Below are 20,431 nucleotides of genomic sequence, written 5' to 3' on the forward strand. Positions count from 1 at the left end.
CGTTCATCACGAGGCAAAATTAGCTACCTTTCAAGTACCATGTTTGAAGAGCGTTAATAGAGCTTTATTATTAGATCAAAGGTTAGGAGTGGGCCCAACCTGAAGAGGATTCATATCACGACCGAAGTCAGGAGCTTGTGGTACGTCTCTTCATGTTTCCTATCGTAGAGTAGAGGTCATAACCACCAAGTAGCATACTCAATGAATGAATGAATTTTATTGCTCAACAATCGCACAGGGTACAATGTATGGCAATCAATAACAACTAATAGCTATACAGACAATAGTACTAAGACTTAGTAAGAGGCTACATACAAAGCAACAACAAAACATTATCGAGTAAAAGTACAGTTATGTATGATTAATCTGGTCTCGCATTTGGAATACATTATAAAGAAACTGGCCTACGTAGACGGATATATGAGTTGAACATGAGAGCAATACATGGAAGATATCGCTTTCTGTGGATAGCTTTAGATAGCGGTAACAGTTAGATGTGCAAATTGTAGGTGTGGTAGGTAGTTTAGTATTATAATGATTAAACCATTAGATAGAACCTTATTGCACGACAAGTGTACATGATACAATGTATGGCAACAACTATTACACAAAGTACAAAACAGAGGTATCGGATAAAGCTTTTAATAGCGACATAGTTAACATAACAATAAGGGCTAACATAATTATTTGGTAAAGTCAGTGAGTATTACAATAAAGTAGGCCAATCATTAGTTACGGCATTCTTTCTAATAGCAGAGCAGCCCTTGATATATTGGCCTATTTTTGCATTATGAAAGTTTTTACGTCTAAAGATGTATACAAATCTGTTTGTGGCATCGAGTTTCTTGAAATCTGTTGTACTTGATTCGAGAAATATGAATAATTCATTACATAACCAGTCATTCCCGCGTGCCTGTGAAGCTGGTGTGTTACACCGAATGGCGTTTACATCAGCGATATAGATACGGATACGTCCGACGTATACGTAATGCAGGTATTTACCTCTATTGATACTGATAGACATGATGGTGTCCGTATATCTATATGATTTCCAGGGGTGTGTATGAACCCGTGTGGCAAATTCTACTTTTCAGAAACGTCGTCGGTAGGTTTGCGTACTTTAGTGCAACAGGATTGTCGTTTTTTTACTTTTCTCTCGATCTCAGATAGTTTGCTAAATAGGATTCGATTTTTGTGCATTTCGCGGCATCATGTCAAGCAAGCTTCTGAATGAAAAGTCTAAAGATCATTTCAATGGCTTTGTAAAGGCCTTACGTTCCCACATGTACAGCATAGATAAGACCATGTTTAGTAGTTACTCTGGACGTTCCGAATCTCCACATATGAAAGGAGATTTAGAGGAGGGCGCCGACCTAATCACGAAGAAATGGTGTTCTCGTAAACGTTAATTGCCACCTTGGGATTTTACTTTTCGTTGCTGATTACTAGTGGAAAAGTTGACATAGCAGATCTTTGAGCTTAAGTTGTACACGTATGATCATGATGTATTTGCATATGTCTATTTCCGTGATTGCATGAAGTTCTTATACATTTCAGTACTTGAAAGAGCTTGACACAAATCTCTGAAGCTCTTTCGTATGTGGATAGCGGAGACCATTAAAGACAGCATGACCTTTGGCTTTTGCTTTCCGTTGCAAATTACAAATGCTAAAAGGTGACATAGCAAATCTTTGAGCTTAAGTTGTACACGTATGATGTATTTTTATTCATGTATGTTTTTGTAGTTGTATAAAATTCTACTCTATGTGGAATACATTTCAGTACAAAAATAGCTTGACAACAATCTCTGAAGCTCTTTCGTATGTAGATGGCAGACACCACTAAAGACAGGATAAACGTTATTTGCCACCTTTGTAGTTTGCTTTCCGTTGAAAATTACAAGTGCAAAAAAGTGACATAGCAAATCTTTGAGCTAAAGTTGTACACGTTTGATGAATTTTCATGATGTATATTTCTGTGGTTGTTTGAAATTCTGAAATACATTTCAGTACAAAAATAGCTTGGAAAAAATCTCTGAAGCTCTTTCGTATATGTAGATGGCGGATACTAGTAAAAACAGGATTGATGGAGTTGAACTACAGTTTATTCCTTTCATTCTCTTAGAAGTAGGGCACTTTGAGTGCACTAACGTGACATTTTCAACCGCTCCTCTTAAGTGTAAGCCCATTAATTCAACACACCAATGTTAAGGGCAAGAATATCAATGTCTTACTTGCTACACATGTTAAAGATAAGACGGCGCACTCTGCTTTTAAGTTAAGCTACAAAGAACAGCTCTAGTGACCCTCGATGAGTAAGGTCACAGGCAGATGTTATTTGTTACTAGCTTCCGGTTGCTAAGGGTTTGCAATCTTGTCGCACGTACAGCTAGGGTCATTTTGATTTGATTAGATGGACAACATCCATCATGATCAATTTCCGGCCGTTTCTAAAAATAGAAGTTTTCAACCATACTGGACGTCGAACAATGCAGCTGGAAATGATCAAGTGTATGCCGTAGACTGCAAACAAAAATTGGAAAAACGAATACTAATGTCATCGAATGTTGATAGTCAATTCTAAGCTATAAGGTCAAAGAAATACATGAAAGAACAAAAATGAAGAATCTATTAGTAAGTATACTATACTCTGTGTATTAAGTCATTTGTTCAACCTTCCTGGCCACACAGATTTAGTAAAGAAGGAAGACAATTCTTTAGCCAAACTTTCTTTTTTTTATTTGCACGCTCGAATCAAATCTGGGGCTCCCAGTGGTTGTCATCCATGTAATTAAATCAACATGGCCTAATAATACTGCTCAGTGATTGGTTGCTATTTCAACGGCTTCTTCTTGATAACTGTTAGGAGACAGTTCATTCTATACCGGATGAACCTATTTGCGAAGGGTATACAGAGCTGACAGGCCGACGCTGGATGTTGTTATCGCAGGGAAACACGTACGTATGCCCAATTCCAGTTCGTTCCACGTTCGAAGTATCTTCAACTGTATGAAATTCAAGCAGCTGTTCGTCATTTTCATTCAAGAATTTTTATGATGAGAAAACAGAGGAATTGAACTATTTTCCATGGTTGTCTTTATCAATACGCAATGACACAAAAGGAATGAAACTTGTGGTAACTTGGTCCAGAGTCGAGCTTATGTCTGTGGGTGTCCATGTGAAATAGTTGTACGTTCACCACTACATTACCTTAAGGTGGGTTCACACATACGTATATATTCAAGTCCGTTTGAGGTGCGTATGAAGCTCTTAGTCTCTACCAGGCTCCATAGGTCGCGGGAAAAATAGTACATAATGAACAAATATAGATACATAACATGCCAGATGAGTTAGCTGACCGAGAAGTATGGTTAGCGACCCAGCTAACTCGTCCGACATGTTACCTGTTTACATTTGTCCAATTTCTATTATTTTTCCAACGACCTGTGGAGCCTGGTGGGGGCAAATACCGCCATGCGCGCCTCATACGGACTTAAATATATACGCATGTGTGACCCCACATTTACCTATAATCAGCAAGGAGTAAATCTTAATTGAACGATGTACAGAATATGGTAGGTTCTATCTACTTGAACAATTATCTACAGAACCTAGTAGACTTTAATCTATACTTCAACAATTATCTACAGAACTTGGTATTTACTTGCACAATTATGGACCTAGTAGTTTTCTTTTATCTTTGACTTAGACAATTTCCCTGAAGAATCTAGTACAAATTTGCTACTCATTGTGTCACCTTTACTATTCAAAGATGAAGCTAACAAAAGGATAAATCTTGATTTTACCCCCAAAACATGCATGTACGTAGACACAAAACGCTTTAGGTTTTACTGAATTTCCTACAAGTTTATCTCTCTGAGATACAATATACAATTCCAAATATGACCTTAATTTTGAATTGACATAATACCATCTTAGACTTCCCAGACGAACTGATGTGCTATTATGTCTTATCATACCTGTATTTTTCTTCTCCATTTTTAGTTTTTTATTTCCCAGTTGTAATAATGATATCTAATTTAGCTGATTGCTTGGCTGCATTTTTTCTGTGTTGTCCACCGTCTCTTGGTAATCAATTATAAAAATCGGCGATTCTTTGAGCGAAATAGGTCAGATATTACCCCTTTCAAGTACTATATGTAAATATTGTACAGGAAAAGCAGTGGAAGATGAAACGCACTTTATTTGTCATTGTCCACACTACAGTACCGAAAGAGACAAACTATTTAAACTAGTCAACAAAAGTTTTCCCAGCTTTGCACATCGTACCGAACTACAAAAAACTATTTTCCTGTTATCACCACCCAATGCATATGTCTCCCAAAATGTCGGGAATTTCATCATCCACTATATACAGAAAAGAAATCAAACCCAATAGTATTCATTTTAGATTAGAAGTATCACTCGTTTATGACCCCTATTTCACTTAATGTCCACTTTGTTATTGTATCACTATCATCATTGTACTTTCATACAGTCATGTATTTTTGCAATTAGCCTTCGGGCATGAGTTTGCAATAAAGATTATTATTCAGCGTTTTGTCTGGTCTCTGTAATATGCCGTTAGGGACTTTGTGTAGTGTTGTACATTACCTTAATCGTCTGTTGATATCTCAGTAAGACAATATTGATACGTTATGTTATCCTCTCTTGGCAGCCAGGGGCTGAATTGCGAGAAGCTTAGAAGAGGTCATCCTCACACTCAGGGTTGACATCGCGGCAAAGCCTAACGATATCACCCCTGACAAATCAGCCAGGGTATTTGGGTATTTGGGGCGCCCTGCTTATGAATATTAATGAGCTTGCCTGATTTGTCGCGGGCCAATCAGCGACCGGATTGCAAGTTTCGAACAAACAGCGTACGGCGCGGCGTGTACAAAGATCTGTATTTCTTTGCGTGATGGTAATGTTTTTTTATCGTATGCTAAGTCGGTACATATATACGGTGATGCCGTGGTTACCCTATACCCACAGAACCGACAAATGTTAAATTTGGTACCTGATAAAGACGTCTGGACGCTGAAAGAACGTTACGCCGGTACTGTTATCTTGCTCTTGAATATTAATGAGTCGCCTTATATGGCGCCTTTCCGAGCTTCCGACAACAAGAAGCCAAATACCCAAATACCCTGGCTGATTTGTCAGGGGTGATATCGTTAGGCTTTGCCGCGATGTCAACCCTGAGTGTGAGGGTGAGAAGAGGTGGGAGTGGGACTAAAATGCAAGGGAATGTTTTCATAAAGCTAAGGGCACAACCCGCCGTAGGTGCAAATACGTGCTGTCTATGTGCCAAAACGTGGGCAATCTTTTGGGATCCGTAAGTGGTAAGTACCGCCTCCGTACGAACTCGTAGGGTATCCGACGGATTTTGGAGCATGCAGACACGCGCGCCGTAGAACTTAACGTGCAGGCAAAACGTTGTGTGCCATCGGGCTGCGGATTCGCCGCCAAACACCGTTATTTTGGAAGGTCACGTCCGCCATGTTTTTAGAAGAGAAGGACTAGCAGAGATGGAGTACGTCTCAACGTCTCTACTTGCACGGTTGCGTAAGGTAATGAGTGTGTGGTCTGCATGCCGTGAACGGTTGCGTGCATCGTTCGTTACGCAAGCAAGTGAACGTACGATGTCTGTGCAATTACCAAGTTACCGATTACCGTATGCATGTCATACTTACACGTGTTGCGTACGTATGGCTTCCTTACTCACTCTACTCGCTGTATGGGGCACGCGCGTCGCCCGTAGTGGCTGGTACGGGGCGAGAATCCGCAGACCGAACGCAGAGAAAGCTTTTCATGCATTTAACGTGCTATGGCGTGTCTGCGTGCTCCCGAATCTGTTGGATTCCGTACGATTCCTTACGGAGGCGGTACTTACCACTTGCGGATAAAGATTGCCCGCGTGCGTAGACAGCACGTAGTTCAGCGGGTTGCGCCCTTAGCTTTAGGTTTATCTCCAATTATCTCTGAACTACCTGAGTGCACCATGAATATAAAACACTTAGGTGCGTGGGGAAACAACTTAAAACTCGACCAATTTCGATTTCTGGGACCTCTCTACCACCTTTGACCTAACTTCCTGTTAATGTCCCCGACTTGTCTAGCATTCAAACAGGTAATCGACTCCGAAAGTGTGGACACACGCGACGCGACTACAACCATGCAAACACACCGACTGATTGTAATGACTCCATTTTCACGGGGGTAATCATTATTGACAGGAACATCCTGTCTATAACCTTGCCCTTCTCATTTCCCTTCCACCATATGTTATGATCGGTCGTAGGCGTATGGGGGAGGGGGGCAAAAGAGAATTCAAAAACACGAACCTTAAAAGAAGTCTTAAAAACACACAGGTAAAACACTAATCCGGACCCATATTTTCCTGGATTACGTGAAAAGTAGTACTAGGCTGCTGTATGATTTTCGAAAACACATCTAAACTCCTTTGATACGAAATCCCCTCGATGGATTAATAATAAGTAGGTGAAACAATTAAAAGCAATCTGACCACCTGCGACTCGTGTTACCTTTTCTTCAAAGAAAAAAGCGATCTGTTTCATCAACTATCCGAATGTGCAATTTGAGTTTATCAATATTGACATTCCGCCTACACAGCAAAGGCACACACGAGGAAGTATTGACTTTGATCTTATGTCATGCGATTTCCCTGAAATCATTGGCAAATTTAGCCTTGCATGTTCCCTCTGTGTTATGTTGTGTGGTTCTAAAAATGGGTCAGATCTAAGCATTAAGCCTCGCGAGAGCCTTACGTGAAAGTACGGTAATCCAAGAAGGCATTATATACATGTGCGCTATCTCCATTTCCACAGGCAGTTCCCTTGTGGCTGGTAAGGAGCACGCACCTCTTCGAGTCAGACATGGACCTTCTTGGTAACGAGTCTGCGAACCTTAGCGCCCACGAGAACGTTTCGTCGGCCCTCGTTGGTTTTTCCGGAGCCTCCAAAGCTGAGGTCATCACAGAAGTCCTTTTTCTTCTCCTGATCTTCGCTTTGACGTTGGTGGGGAACGTTGCGCTGTGGTTTGTCGTGCTACGGAACAGCGATCTCCGAAAGGTATAGTCATCGAATTCTTTGCTTCTTTGACTTTGTCTTTGAGGCGAATTGCGAAACAAGCCGAGATTGTTTACCATCCAAAACATGCTAAAGGATTATGAAAGTCACGTTAATGAAGATAAGACATCCAGATAATAAGATAAGCAGTTACTCAGCGTCACTGACGAAAAACAACGGATGTTGTTTGAAACGTCTGACCGTGTTTTTTTTCAAAATCATATACAGTTGCTTGAGAAACTGCTCTTTGGATTATGTAAGTCTTCTGTCTGGTTCTGTAACAACTCCTATATGCAGAGCATCTATAAATACAGTAGTAAACAGATCATATCCTCCTTCAGCAGAGCAAAACGTCACGAACAATCTTTCATGCCTAGGTACCTGTAACACTGAGACTACTCTGCTTAGCAACATGAGATTTATAAATGTACGAGTCACTTGGAATTTCACTGCATGTTGTAATTTTGAGAGCGACAATGACCTGCCATTAGTGAGTGAGTGAGTTGTAATTTTGAGCGGATGTTCTCAATTTTATCTAATTGTTCTGTAGAACTGTATTTTTTTTGCGTTGATGTAAAATGTATTGTGCTAATGGTAGCGCTACTGTGGTCTCCACCACACTGACTACGCTGGCTGTTATAGGAAGAATAATAGGGGAGTTTTGCTACCAGAGGAGTTGGCAGGAAGGGAAACATTAACCATAGCGTGGACTGCCTCCTCTGGCTAATTTCTAGATTTTTTTGCCAAAATCTACTATCCCCTAGCCTGGTTACCAAACCCCAGCCCGATCTCAAGTATCTATCGTGCAGGGGTCTGGCCGGATGACATAGGAACTCTTCTCAATTTTGCACCTTATAGTGGGCAAAAAACCCCACCAATAGAACAACACAGGATCAGCAGGAGGTAATTACACCCCTGCCATGATTGGTTAAAGACCCCCAACTGTACTTTTTGAATCCATAACGTAGCTGATTCGCTACTGTGATAGCCTGCTGACCAACTGTGGTGTGTTGTAGCTGGCTACCTGTGGTGAGAGTGGTCATCAATCCTAGGTTCTCCTCCCACTGATCAACGGGCCTTCGAGAACCTTTCTACAGCCATGTTGCCAGACCCCAACACGAAAGATATATCTTGAGGTTGGGGTATGGAATCCAGGCTAACTATCCCCGTACCTTCGTAGGAAGGCATGGTGGAGGCAAGCGCTACTGTGATTATCAACAGAACTCACATTACTCTCTGAAATATTGTTTGTTTGTTTGTTTGCTTGTTTGAACCTTTATTTATTCATACGAAGCTCAAATAGGCCTGCAGACCGCTTTTCATTGAGGTCATGAGGGAAGAGGGAAGGGTCAGGCAAAATATAATATAGATACAGGTTAAATTGAGTACTAATAAATCCATCAACCTATATCACCTCACATACATGGCACAAAACATATAGTGGTGCAAGAAGCTCAGTCTTCATAGTCCGTGTTGGTTCGTTTTGGTCATTACTTTGTGACATTTGTGACGTTCTTACTACACTGAAAGGTCTCCAACTACTTCATCCTGTGCCTGAGCGGCGCAGACATCCTGGTCATCGGGCTGAACCTCCCGTTCACCGTCACGGCGATCATACAGGCGGGCTGGCACCTCGGGGACACCTTCTGCCAGGTGCTGGGCTTCGTCAACATGGTCACGTTCGTCACCAGTACCACATCCCTAGCTGCCATCAGCCTCAACAGGTAAGAGATGTTCCACTGCTTCAGGTAGACTCTCACTGCGCTTGGGGCACCGGTGCGTCACTGCGGAGTTCGTTCACTGCGGCACTCCTGTGTTATTTTTGCGATTTTTAATAGTCCAGATATTGCGTAATACGTAAAAGTATGACTAAGAAGACAACAAAATACACAAAAAAAGAAGAAAATTCGTTCTTATCTCTGAAATTCCTTGAGTCATCTACGAACCCCGCAGTGTCGCACCGGTGCCCCAAGTGCAGTGAGAGTCCACCTTTCCGTGTACGGACATGCAGATATTTTTCTCCATCCAGACACTAGAGTTTTTTATTAGATTATAATTGTTTTCGGTGTGTCTGAATGCTTGTGTTGGTGCATTGGTGTTTGGCCAAAATTTCTTGGACGCTGTCAGTAGGATGGTAAGGAAACAACAGTGAGTGGAAAATTGGGTCACCAGAAAGGTCAAACGTACAGAAGTGACAGGAAGTAGAGATCAGAGGTGGTAGAATTAGCCAAAAGCATTTTAAGCAATCAATGAACAGATAGAATAGATTATTGAAAAAAAAGGGATCCGTTCAGCATAACAATAATAGAAAATCAGAAAAATTGGCGCTTTCGAACACAAATAGCGTTTTCAACATTTGATTTAACATGTGAGTTTTCCCATCGAGTTCTAAAGGTGCGCTCCCACCGCACTTGTACTTTATGTCAAGCTTGCGTCACTGCGGGATTCGTTCACTGCGTTACTGTTTTGTTATTTTCTCCAATTTTATAATCTACATATTGCGTAATGCGTAAAAGTACGACTTAGAAGACGACAAAATACACAAAAAATAAGAAAATTCCTTGAGTATCTTACAAACCCCACAGTGACGCATGCTTGACACAAGTGCGGTGGGAGCGCACCTTAACCAGCTATTTGATTATTAAACGGCAATTGATTTTTCATAAATCAATATCACAGTTATACACACCTCTTCATATGTTTTAAAACGCCATCACCACGTGTGACTTTTCCCATGTGTACGTGCGTACTTGAACGTAAATGGTACACGTGGACAAGGTAAATGACCTTAAAACTCTAACGTCCGGCAGGAAAAAATATCAGCAAATGAAAACATCATACAAGTCAATTGACTTTTCACTTATTGGTAGCGTACCGCACGTAGGACACGAAATACTTCCTGTCTACATCAAGCATTTACGGTCTTATAAGAAGTGAACATAAGACAAACAATGAACTAGATGTTTTTTTTTGTCATTTTAGGTAGATTTTCATTTTCTTTTTTTCTAGGTTTCATGTAGTCCACAGCAAGAATTACATTCTCTGCCAATTCCAAATCTCATGCGTCAGCGCAAAATAAACAAGATCGGCAAAATAGAGAAGAAGCTATATTTTCAAGATAGAGACAAAAATTTGTAACAAGACTTTGAAGAGATAAAGATGTGATATTACAATCAACAAGTCTTTTATTCCTGTATTCAAACGATTGCAGAAAAACGCACAAGTCCACTACTCGCGGATGCCATCCATAGAATTTACATGCTGTGGCTTTCGTCCAGGTAACTCTTTATTAAGCAGGATGTGATCTGTTTAAGACTTTGTCAGATGGCTGAAATAAGACTAAGCAGCCTTTTATTCATCAGAGATTAACACAAAGCGGATCCACAAGTTGTACGAGTGGCATACAGATATCCGGCTCCTAGTAGTAATCGCAGTGCGTTAAGTCCCCTTCACACGAGAGCACGAATGAGCCGGAATGCCGTCCGAATAAAATGTTTTTTTTTCTATTCGTGGCAATTCCTCTCAATTCGTACTGTATTCTAAACATTCTTACTGCATTCGAGATATTCGTCCCCGTTCTTTTGGCTGGCTCGAAAGTTTTTGACATGTTAAAAACTGTCGAGGTGCATTCGAAGTGGAGAAATATCGAATGGCATTCGTAGTGGATTCTTAGTGGATTCTAACTATTCTGACTGCAGTCTGACCGCATTCTACGGCATTCTAACATTATTCGAAACATTCTTATCTCATTCGATGGAGAACCGAAACGGCAAGCCACCTCGAATCCTGCCAGAATGTGACCGAAATAATATTTCGAATGCCGTAAGAATGTCTAGAATGCACTACGAATTCACAGGAATAGACAAGAATTTTCATTCTGACGGCATTCCGGCTCATTCCTTCTCGTGTGAAGGGGATTTAAGGCCCATTTGGAATTCCCACCCGAATGGCCCCGAATGTGACACGAAGTTTGCAAATACTTCATTCCGGCTGGTTCGGCTTGATTCCTGCTAATTCGATTTCCGTGTGAAATTAAAGAAGGCCGTATAAAAGTGGTATCTCACTGGACTTGGAGTACTGATGCGGCACTGCGGGGTTCGTTCACTGCGGTACTGTTGTGTTTGGTGCAAACCTGAGGCAAAATATAACATTGAAACTGTTGATGGCATGGTGCATGGTGGCACTGTGGGGGCACTCTGGGGGCATCTTGCCACATTGTTTTTAAACTTTCAGAAAAACATCAGGGTTCGTTGGCGGCACCTCTATATATGTTCCGTGAAGGCACATCTACGTTGTCAAGTTGTCAACCCCGTAGTGCCGCATCAGTACTCCGCGTCCAGTGAGATATCACCTTAAGGACGTCATATGATCAAGTGACAGGAAGTAGAGATCAGAGGTGGTAGAATTAGCCAAAAGCATTTTAGGCAATCAAACGTTGTCAAGTTGTCAACCCCGTAGTGCCGCATCAGTACTCCGAGTCCAGTGAGATATCACCTTAAGGACGTCATATGATCAAGCGACGGCGACCTAACGCTACACATGCTACGAAATAATACACGTTTATGAGAAATTCAGCAGCTGCTTCTTATTCATTTTATTGCAAGCTTTGTGATATTTGGAAAGCAAAAATATTCATCCGTCACTTGCAGATGCGAATGCTCGGCTCTTGGGCGGAATAACGGCACCACTTTTATCCCCAAGGACACTCAGTATATACATGTATTCCCAAGGACTATACTCGCAACTGACATCCAAGCAATTAGATACGGGAGTAACTCTGTCTACTTTCTGGGTTTTAGCTGCAGTTAGTCGGTCCCCTCTGAAAGATGATTCCCTTTGACGCCTTCTCTTATTCTTCTAACTTAAAGGTCACAAGTAACGTAGAAAAACAACCCATGCATTCGATTAAGAAGAGGATATCTTTGATATAATGTATTAGATGGCTGGTCCGATGTCTATGCAGACGCAAACAAGTCGACACGAGTCGCCTGTGGGGATTTACTAACCCTTTTAACACGGCTGCATAACAGGAAAGGGCCTGGCCAGCGAACCTTTACAACTGACAAAATGGATTGATATGTGTACAGAATATAAACTTCATTAATAAGAAGGTTAATGACCTTCTATTAAAAGCATAACCTTCGTTTTGAAGGGCATGTTTTTAGTAGGATTGCATTTGGTATTTTGCATTGTGGTTTGGAGACATAACTCAAGACTTTATGGATAGATTTTTACGCAGTTTAGTGTGTGGTCAGGTGTTTTCCTATCAAAGAAATGATAATATACATTGGGCCCCCTTGTGGATTTTTTTGCTACTGCAGCTGCACACCCGGTTTTCTTTTTCCTGCTCTAGAGGTTTTATGTTGTTATGATTTTGGAGTGTTGCATTGCATGTTTCCACTGATCACTTTCTGCAACTTTACGTGATAAGCAAATGAATACATAACTGCGAAAATACAGGTAGACCAAAAACAAACTTCCCCGTGAAATATATTAGCCTCTTCCATTGACCATATGTCCAGGACTGCCATTTTCTACCAGTTCTGCCCCCTCTGAGCTGCATTTCCTGTAGCTCCAGCAAATCTGATCTTTGTGGTCACCTTTCCACTCACTAGCCTTCCACTCACCACCTGACATGGAATTCAGATAGCACACCAGAACAACTGACTGGATGATGGATGTATATTTATCTCTATATATGAATACATATTGTCTGTATACTTTCAGATACTTCATGATCGTACATCCGGGCAGATATACCAAGATCTACACAACGAAAAACACAGCTGTCATCATCATAGGTAAGTGGAGATGGATGGAGGGATAGAGGGCAAGGAGCAATAGGCTCGTTCACAATTCCTAATGCACATGCGTGGCGACAGGAATTGTGGGTAATATGTCAAAGAGTGATAGCAACAGTTCTTGCAATCGTCTTGCAATACTTCACCTTATACATATTACCCACAATTCCTGTCTCCACGCATGCGTATTTGGAAGTGTGAACAAACTTATGAATTTGAAGGTGTGAACACACTTGTCTTTGTAGGCGTATTTTACATTTAAAGAATGTTAAATACGGACAGACATCAACATAAACAAACCGACGCAACGAAAGCATAGAATCCTAGCACAGGGTCAATAAAACACTAGTCGATCTAACTAATATCTTGCAGAAGGAACAAAGGTGGAACGGACGCTATTCGTCAATATGCAAAAAGAAAATCATAGGAAACTGTTCATTGATTTGTGATCAATGATGTGAGTTATTACTTGCAACTTCCAGCAAAACAGCGACAAGTAATACGTTCCTCGTATCAATTATCAAAATGTTGGATTTCTTCTGAAGACACAACGTGTTGGGGGGGGGGGGGGTTAAAAGCTTTCTCCTGTTTACCATGCTGTTTAAGCCTTATATTTCCGATTCGTCTCAGCGCAGCCGTGGTCCTCGGTAAGGATAGTCTTCATAGATCTGGCCGCAACATACATTTCTCCTTGCTCTGACCTTAAGGAACCGACATTTATCTGCATGTGCTACCGTCCAGCCCTTAAGGTCAAAGCGCGGCACTTTGATCTGCACTTAGACGTAGGTGAGATCAAAGCAGGTAATTTGTTACAAAGCTTTAAGTGGGAGTCTCACTGGACTTAGTCAAAGTGCGCTGGAAAATTCCGCAAACTTTGCGAATCTATCTGTAATGCTGATTTTTGTATCTGTATCTGTATCTATATAGCCGGTATAACCGCCCTTCGGCGTAACACACCAGCTTCGCGGGCACGCGGCGCGGCAGCAGCTGGTTATATTACACTGAACGACCCGTCACACCTACCTTTTGCACATCTATCTGCAAGTGTTCTTTAAAACTATCCAGATAAGACGCCCCTACCGTGCTTGGTGATAACATATTCCACTTTAAGATTCACCTTTATCCGTAAGGTAACCTATATCCGTTGTTTGAAAGTAACAGGGTATCTAGGAATATCCAGTTGACAGTAGGTGGTTTCAAACGGCAACATTTTCAGATTTTAGAAACATTTCAAAAAAGCACTCTCAGTCCTTCGACCTGTATCCCTAAATACTGTATATCTAAAATCAACGGATAAAGGTTACCCCACGAATATAGGGGAACTAGCGTTAACAATTTGGGTATGAAGCTCAAGAAAATGACCTCGCCCGGAATGTCACACATTCTGTGTTTTGATATAAGGTAACTTCATTAAAAATCGCAGTGTTGCCACCGAATAAGACAAAAACATTACAACATGATTAAAAAATTCAATAAGAATAAGGTAGGCAGTGATAAAAGGATATTCGTCGGTTTGCGCCAGTTTTCACCATTTTTCCAATTGGAATTTTCCTTGAATTTTTACAAATTCGCGATTTCAGACGACAAATTGCAGCCGATTGGTCTTTGTACCACTTTGCTAATGCATTTTTAGCTGAAGGCCTTACATAAAGGCACAGTTGTAGCTAAAGGTGGTATCTCAATTCACTTGGGACACCGGTGCGGCGCTGCGAAAGATTACTCAACGAATTTCAGAGATAAAGAACGAATTTTCTCACGTTTTTTTTATTTTGTTGTCTTCTTAGTTATACATATAGAATACAACACGGTGTATTCCGTATCACTCGAGGAATACCCACCTGAGAAAACACATGTTTCGATGCGAAATGCACCAGAAGTTGAGGAGATGTTGTGTCCTCGAACAAAAGATTGTAAAAACTGCAATTCTAACGTTCGAATCCGGTATTCGAATTTTCAACCGTGCCGTAGTCGGCCCGTTCGAAATAGTTCGATTTACTCGAAGGAAGCCTGTGTGATACAACTTAGAACCTGTGTGATACGGAAAGTTATCACACGGTCCGGAACACCTGTATGGAACGTTTTCGCGGTCCAGGAATGACATAATTTTACGTATTACACAATATCTAAACTATTTAAACAAAAACACAACAGTGCCGCAGTGAACGAACCCCGCAATGCCGCATATGTGCCCCAAGCGCAGTGACACACCACCTTAATACATGGCGAATGAAAAGCAGATCTCCTGGCGTCGCATTGACGTCAGTTGGACCTCACATCAAAGCAGACACGATTCACATGCTGTACTTTCAAAGCTTAACTTGGTAAATCCAATGAGTCCCTGCGGGATTCCGTGGTGAAGTAAACGGATTGAATCTATCACAGTAGTTTTAAAGTGTTATTTTTCCATTTTCATTTTCAATTTTGTAAGTGTTAGCGTTCATACATAAGGATCAGAACGCTATGGTTGGCACTTTTTGAGGAGTTACATTGTAGGGGTGGGTCACAGCTGTTTGTTGCAAAGCTAAAGGTGGTATCTCACTGCACTTGTGTCAAGCTTGCGTCGCTGTGGGGTTCGTTCACTACGTCACTGTTTTGTTATTTTGTCCGATTTTTAAAAATAATTTAGACTTTGCGTTATACGTAAAAGTATGACTTGGAAGACGACAAAATACACAAATAGTAAGAAAATTCGTTCTTTATCTCTGAAATCCGTTCAGCATCTTTCGAACCCCACAGTGACGCAAGCGTGACGCAAGTGCAGGGAGATACCACATAAAGCTAAGGGCACAACCCGACGTACGTGTAAATACGTGCTGTATACGTGCCAAAACTTTTGGGATCCGTAAGTGGTAAGTGCCGCCTCCGTACGAACTCGTAGGGATTTCCGACGGATTTTGGAGCACGCAGACACGCCGTAGAACTTAACGTGCAGGCAAAACTTTGTGTGCTATCGGGCTGCGGATTCACCGCCACCCACCAACCCCTCACAACCCCACCCCCACCCACCCCGTACATGCCAGTACGGGCGACGCGCCTGCCCTGTACAGTTTGAAAGTTTTCAGAAATATGTGGCGGACGTGGCCTCCCATAAACTGTACGGACAAATTTCACGTACAGCGGGTTGTGCCCTTAGCTTTAGGCACTGTCGTAGCAATAGTAGCAATAGCAGATGAATGATCTAAATCACCAAGTTGTCCATTATATTCACGTCAGCAAGATCTCACATCAAAGTATGATATAGAGGAGTCAGAACGTTAACGAACAGTCAGTTTCAAAGCTTTACGTAGAAATCCGAAAGGTACTTATAGCATCTCTTTGAAGCTATAGTAGGTTGTGTGTATTACGATAATCCGTTAAGTCTTTATTTTCATTTTCAGTTCTATATGTCATTTGTGCTGGCGTTCATCCGACGTCGCCAAGGGGCGGGGGTCACAGTTATCTGTCGCAAATTAAGGCCTTACATAGCATGTGACGTATGAGGGAAATGTATCTCCAAGTTGTTCATTGTATTCACGCCACTATGACCTAACCTAAAAGTATGGTATAGATAGAGTATGTCAACGGATAAAGGATCCACAATTAAGCTTCCTAGCCTATTCACATAAGCTGGACCTTACGGCAAAGTACGGTATAGAGTACTCGTAAATTAACGTACTGTGGTTTGAAAGCTCCACATAGAAATCTGAACAGTACACATGAGTGGAGGTTAGTCGAACATGGATCACAGTATATATTCAAGTAGACACGTTCCAGTTTTTATTATTTTGAACCTTCTTTCTTTGAATATTCGTCGCGGCTTTTAATTCTAATTAGGAACTCAATTTCCTGCGTCAGAAAGAACTTATTATCCTGAACACCTGGGAATGATGGCAATCTTTTTTCTCTTCGGTAGCGATGTCGGCTCCGGCTGTCTTTTCAACTGTCATCATTCTAAGCCTAGTTTCCACCATAATTAAGCGGGTACCGAGCACGGACTGATCCAAATCATTCAAGGCATCAAAGTATGGTACAGAGTACTTCATTCCCTTTTGGAGCCAATCAGTCAGTCAACAGATCAAAGTGTTCATTTACGTAGACGCGTTCCAGTTGTCATTCTTTTGAACCTTCTATTCATTATTTTTGTGGCGCTTTTTTCTAATTAGAAACTCAATTGCATGAGTCAGGAAGAAACCATTAACACCTGGGAATTTCGGTGGGCTCCGGCTGTCTTTTCAACTGTCTACAATTTAAGCCTAGTTGCCAACATAATTAAGCGGATACCGACCAGACTGATCCAAATCATCCCAGGCATACGCATCAAAGTATGGTACAGAGTACTTCATTCCCTTTTGGGGTCAATCAGACAGTCGAACAGATCAAAGTGTCAATTCACGTAGACGCGTTCCAGTTTCCATTCTCTTGAACCTTATATGATCATTTTTTGCGGCTTCCTTTTCTAATTAGGAACTCAGTTGCCTGAGTCGATCAGGAAGAAATCATTAACACCTATGAATGGCGGTCGGCTCCGACTGTCTTTTCACTATCTTCAGTTTTAGCCTAGCCTAGTTGTCAACACAATTAAGCGGGTACCGACCATGGCCAGACTGTCCCAAATTATCCCAAATCATTCCAGGCATCAAAGTATGGTACCGAGAACTTCATTCCCTTTTGGGGCCCAATCAGACAGTCGAACAGATCAAAGTGTCAATTCACGTAGGCGCGTTCCAGTTTTCATTCTTATGAACCTTATATTTCTATTTTTTGTTCGCAGCTTCTTCTTATTAGGAGCTTGATATGATATCCTGCGTCAGGAAGAACTCTTTATCCTAAACACCTGGGAATGATGTCTCTTCGGAAGCGATGTACGCTCCGGCTGTCTTTTCAACTGTCTTCATTCAATCTTAGATTAATTTACCATCATATTAAAGCGGGTACCGACCAGACTGTCCCAAATTATTCAAGGCATTCGCATCAAAGTATGTATGGTATAGAGTACTTCAATCCTTTTGGAGAAAGTCAGTCAGTAGAATATATATGATAATGTAGATCATACTTCTTATGCAAGTAGACGTTTTTTTTAAATTCTTTTGAACCCTTTTGAATTATTTTTGCAGCTTTTTTTCTAATTAGGGACTCAATTTCTTATGCACATGTGTCACTGAGAACCTATTACTGTAAATGCAGAAATGCTCGCGATGGTTTTATGTTCGCGTTCTGTGCTGGACCATCTTTTCTGCGTCACACAGCTTCAGATTGCTGTTTCCTGTGATCATCCTGACATCTTTGAGGGCAACGTTGGTCCATGTCTTTTGTGTCTCCCCCTGGACCTCTTTTCATAGTTCTGATTCCAGTCCAGAGGGAATCTGTGTTTGTGAAAGGTGCGAGTGAGGAAACCACTTCCAGAAAGACAAGTGTCCTTGCGGACGCCACTAATGGATTTTCTTTTATAATGAAGACCTTGGGTCTTGGGTACATACATACCCACTGGGTACAGGTCGCAACATAAGATACATGAAACATATACAATGAATCTACAATACACAAGAATTTTATTCTACTACGTGAATTCGATTTCTTCTCATTTCTTTGTGATATTGAAAGTGTCGGAACAGATATGATTTATAAGTAAAGGTTTGTTTAAAATCATAAGGAATATAAATTTGTCTATATTACTTAGTTGTATGAAGTTGGGAAACTTGTGTTCTATCAGTCTATAGAGTTCAGCTCTCTCTTTCTTGTACAAACTACATTCTACTACGAAATGATGTTCGCCTTCTAACTTATCTAGATTGCAGTATCTACATATTCGTTGTTCTAGAGGAGTGCGGTTATGTCTTCCAGTTTACCGTCAATCTGTTTGTTTTTCAGGTGTTTGGGTGTTTTCGATCGCCTGCTCCGTGCCGCCGTTGTTTGGCTGGGCTCGGTACAGCTTCATTGCCGACCAGTCGTTCTGCTTCTGCTCGTGGGCGGAGCACCCTGGCTACACCGTCTTCATGTTCACCATGGGCTTCTGTCTCCCCAGCACCGCCATGACGTTTTGTTACGTCGGCATCTGGCGCAGGTAAGAACCAATCATGGCGCAGGTAAAAAAATCATGGTGCAGGTATGTAAGAACCAATCATGGCGCAGGTAAGAACCAATCATGGCGCAGGTAAAAAAAAAACAATCATGGCGCAAGTATGTAAGAACCAATCATGGCGCAGGTAAGAACCAATCATGCCGCAGGTAAAAAAAAAGCAATTATGGCGCAGGTATGTAAGAACCAATCATGGCGCAGGTAAGAACCAATCATGCCGCAGATATCAACGCCAATCATGGCGTATGTAAGAACCAATCATGGCGCAGGTAAGAACCAAATATGACGCAGGTAAGAACCAATCATGGCGCAGGTAAGAACCAATCATGGTGCTGGTAAGAACCAAACACCATTCAAAACAAAACAAAACAAGAAACTGAAGACCGCATACCTCCTTGAAATATTTGTATCACATTCTCGTGTGTGTGAATTCCTTACTTGTTTATCGTTGTATTTTTTCTTGATTGTATGGTGCATTTCACACTTATTCACATAAAGTACTTTGTCTTTAAGTGTCATGTGCTGCTGCGTGTAAATCATTAGTGAACTCAAGCAAGAACTATTCGACAAATTTGGGGAAAAATTTTCGAATATGTCCTATGTTCTCTTACGTCTGTATTTTTTTCAGACGTATTGTTGTTCTTTGTTGTCAGGTACAAGAAAAACCGCCGCAAGTTGGTTGGATCGCCGACAAGAAACGAACGAGAGCAGAGTCAGGAACCAACAACATCCAAGACCCCTGACAAGTCAGTCACTTCTTTAAGCACAAGTCCTTGTTATGTAAGATACTTTGCCCCACAACAATCAAATGGAGGTAAAAACGCGATCTTTCTCTTTATAAAACATAAGAGAAGCGGATGTCGAGAATCTACAAAAGGAGACAACAAAAGACAGAGAACTTGTAGAAAGGGAGGCGTTACAACCAAGACAAGCCTAGAAAGCAACAGCAACAACGCTTTAGATGACATGTCGAAAGACAGGAAGTCAGATCTTTGTAGCGAAGTGGTCTCATACGAAAGTTCGGGGGAAAAAAAGGATAGCGACGCCATTGGAGCGAGATCTCAACCGCCAGAAAACGAAGTGTTCCCTTTAAACGAGAAGAAGAGAAGCGCACGACCAAAACGGAATCAAGGAGCAGTGGCGTTCGACTGTGACCTGAGCATCATGAAGAGTCCGAAAGATGACGAGGGGTCGACAGAGGGAGAGAGGGCGGAGGAAGAAGGCTCGGATATGACACTAAACTCAACAGCGCAATCATCCTGCAAGAGACAACGCAATCGTCTGCGCCACAGGTAGGTTTTTCCCAAAATTTCTTTTCATGTATAAAATACTTTTCTGCCTCTATATTTGTCAGGTGGACGTGACTAAGGTATTACTACCTCCGTGCAAAATATGCAACTTCTATACCCAGTTAGTTAATCAAAACTTGCTCTTGTGACAGAATGACGAAGAACACATTGAACAGTTTTTATTCGTGAATGATTT

At 41.4% G+C, this 20,431-nt stretch overlaps 1 protein-coding gene across 1 annotated transcript in view; it reads left to right on the forward strand.

Moving 5' to 3' along the window:
- The first annotated feature begins 5,191 nt into the window (after positions 1-5,191).
- LOC118426224 (octopamine receptor-like) overlaps positions 5,192-20,431 on the forward strand; it is a 15,904-nt gene continuing 664 nt past the window's right edge. The window contains exons 1-6 of the mRNA XM_035835490.1: positions 5,192-5,212; positions 6,851-7,093; positions 8,621-8,814; positions 12,818-12,891; positions 18,712-18,931; positions 19,600-20,238. Coding sequence (XP_035691383.1) covers positions 5,192-5,212; positions 6,851-7,093; positions 8,621-8,814; positions 12,818-12,891; positions 18,712-18,931; positions 19,600-20,238 — 1,391 coding nt within the window. The remainder of the gene's footprint in view (positions 5,213-6,850; positions 7,094-8,620; positions 8,815-12,817; positions 12,892-18,711; positions 18,932-19,599; positions 20,239-20,431) is intronic.

Source organism: Branchiostoma floridae, chromosome 11 (assembly GCF_000003815.2).
Source record: "Branchiostoma floridae strain S238N-H82 chromosome 11, Bfl_VNyyK, whole genome shotgun sequence".
Taxonomy (NCBI): Eukaryota; Metazoa; Chordata; class Leptocardii; order Amphioxiformes; family Branchiostomatidae; genus Branchiostoma; species Branchiostoma floridae.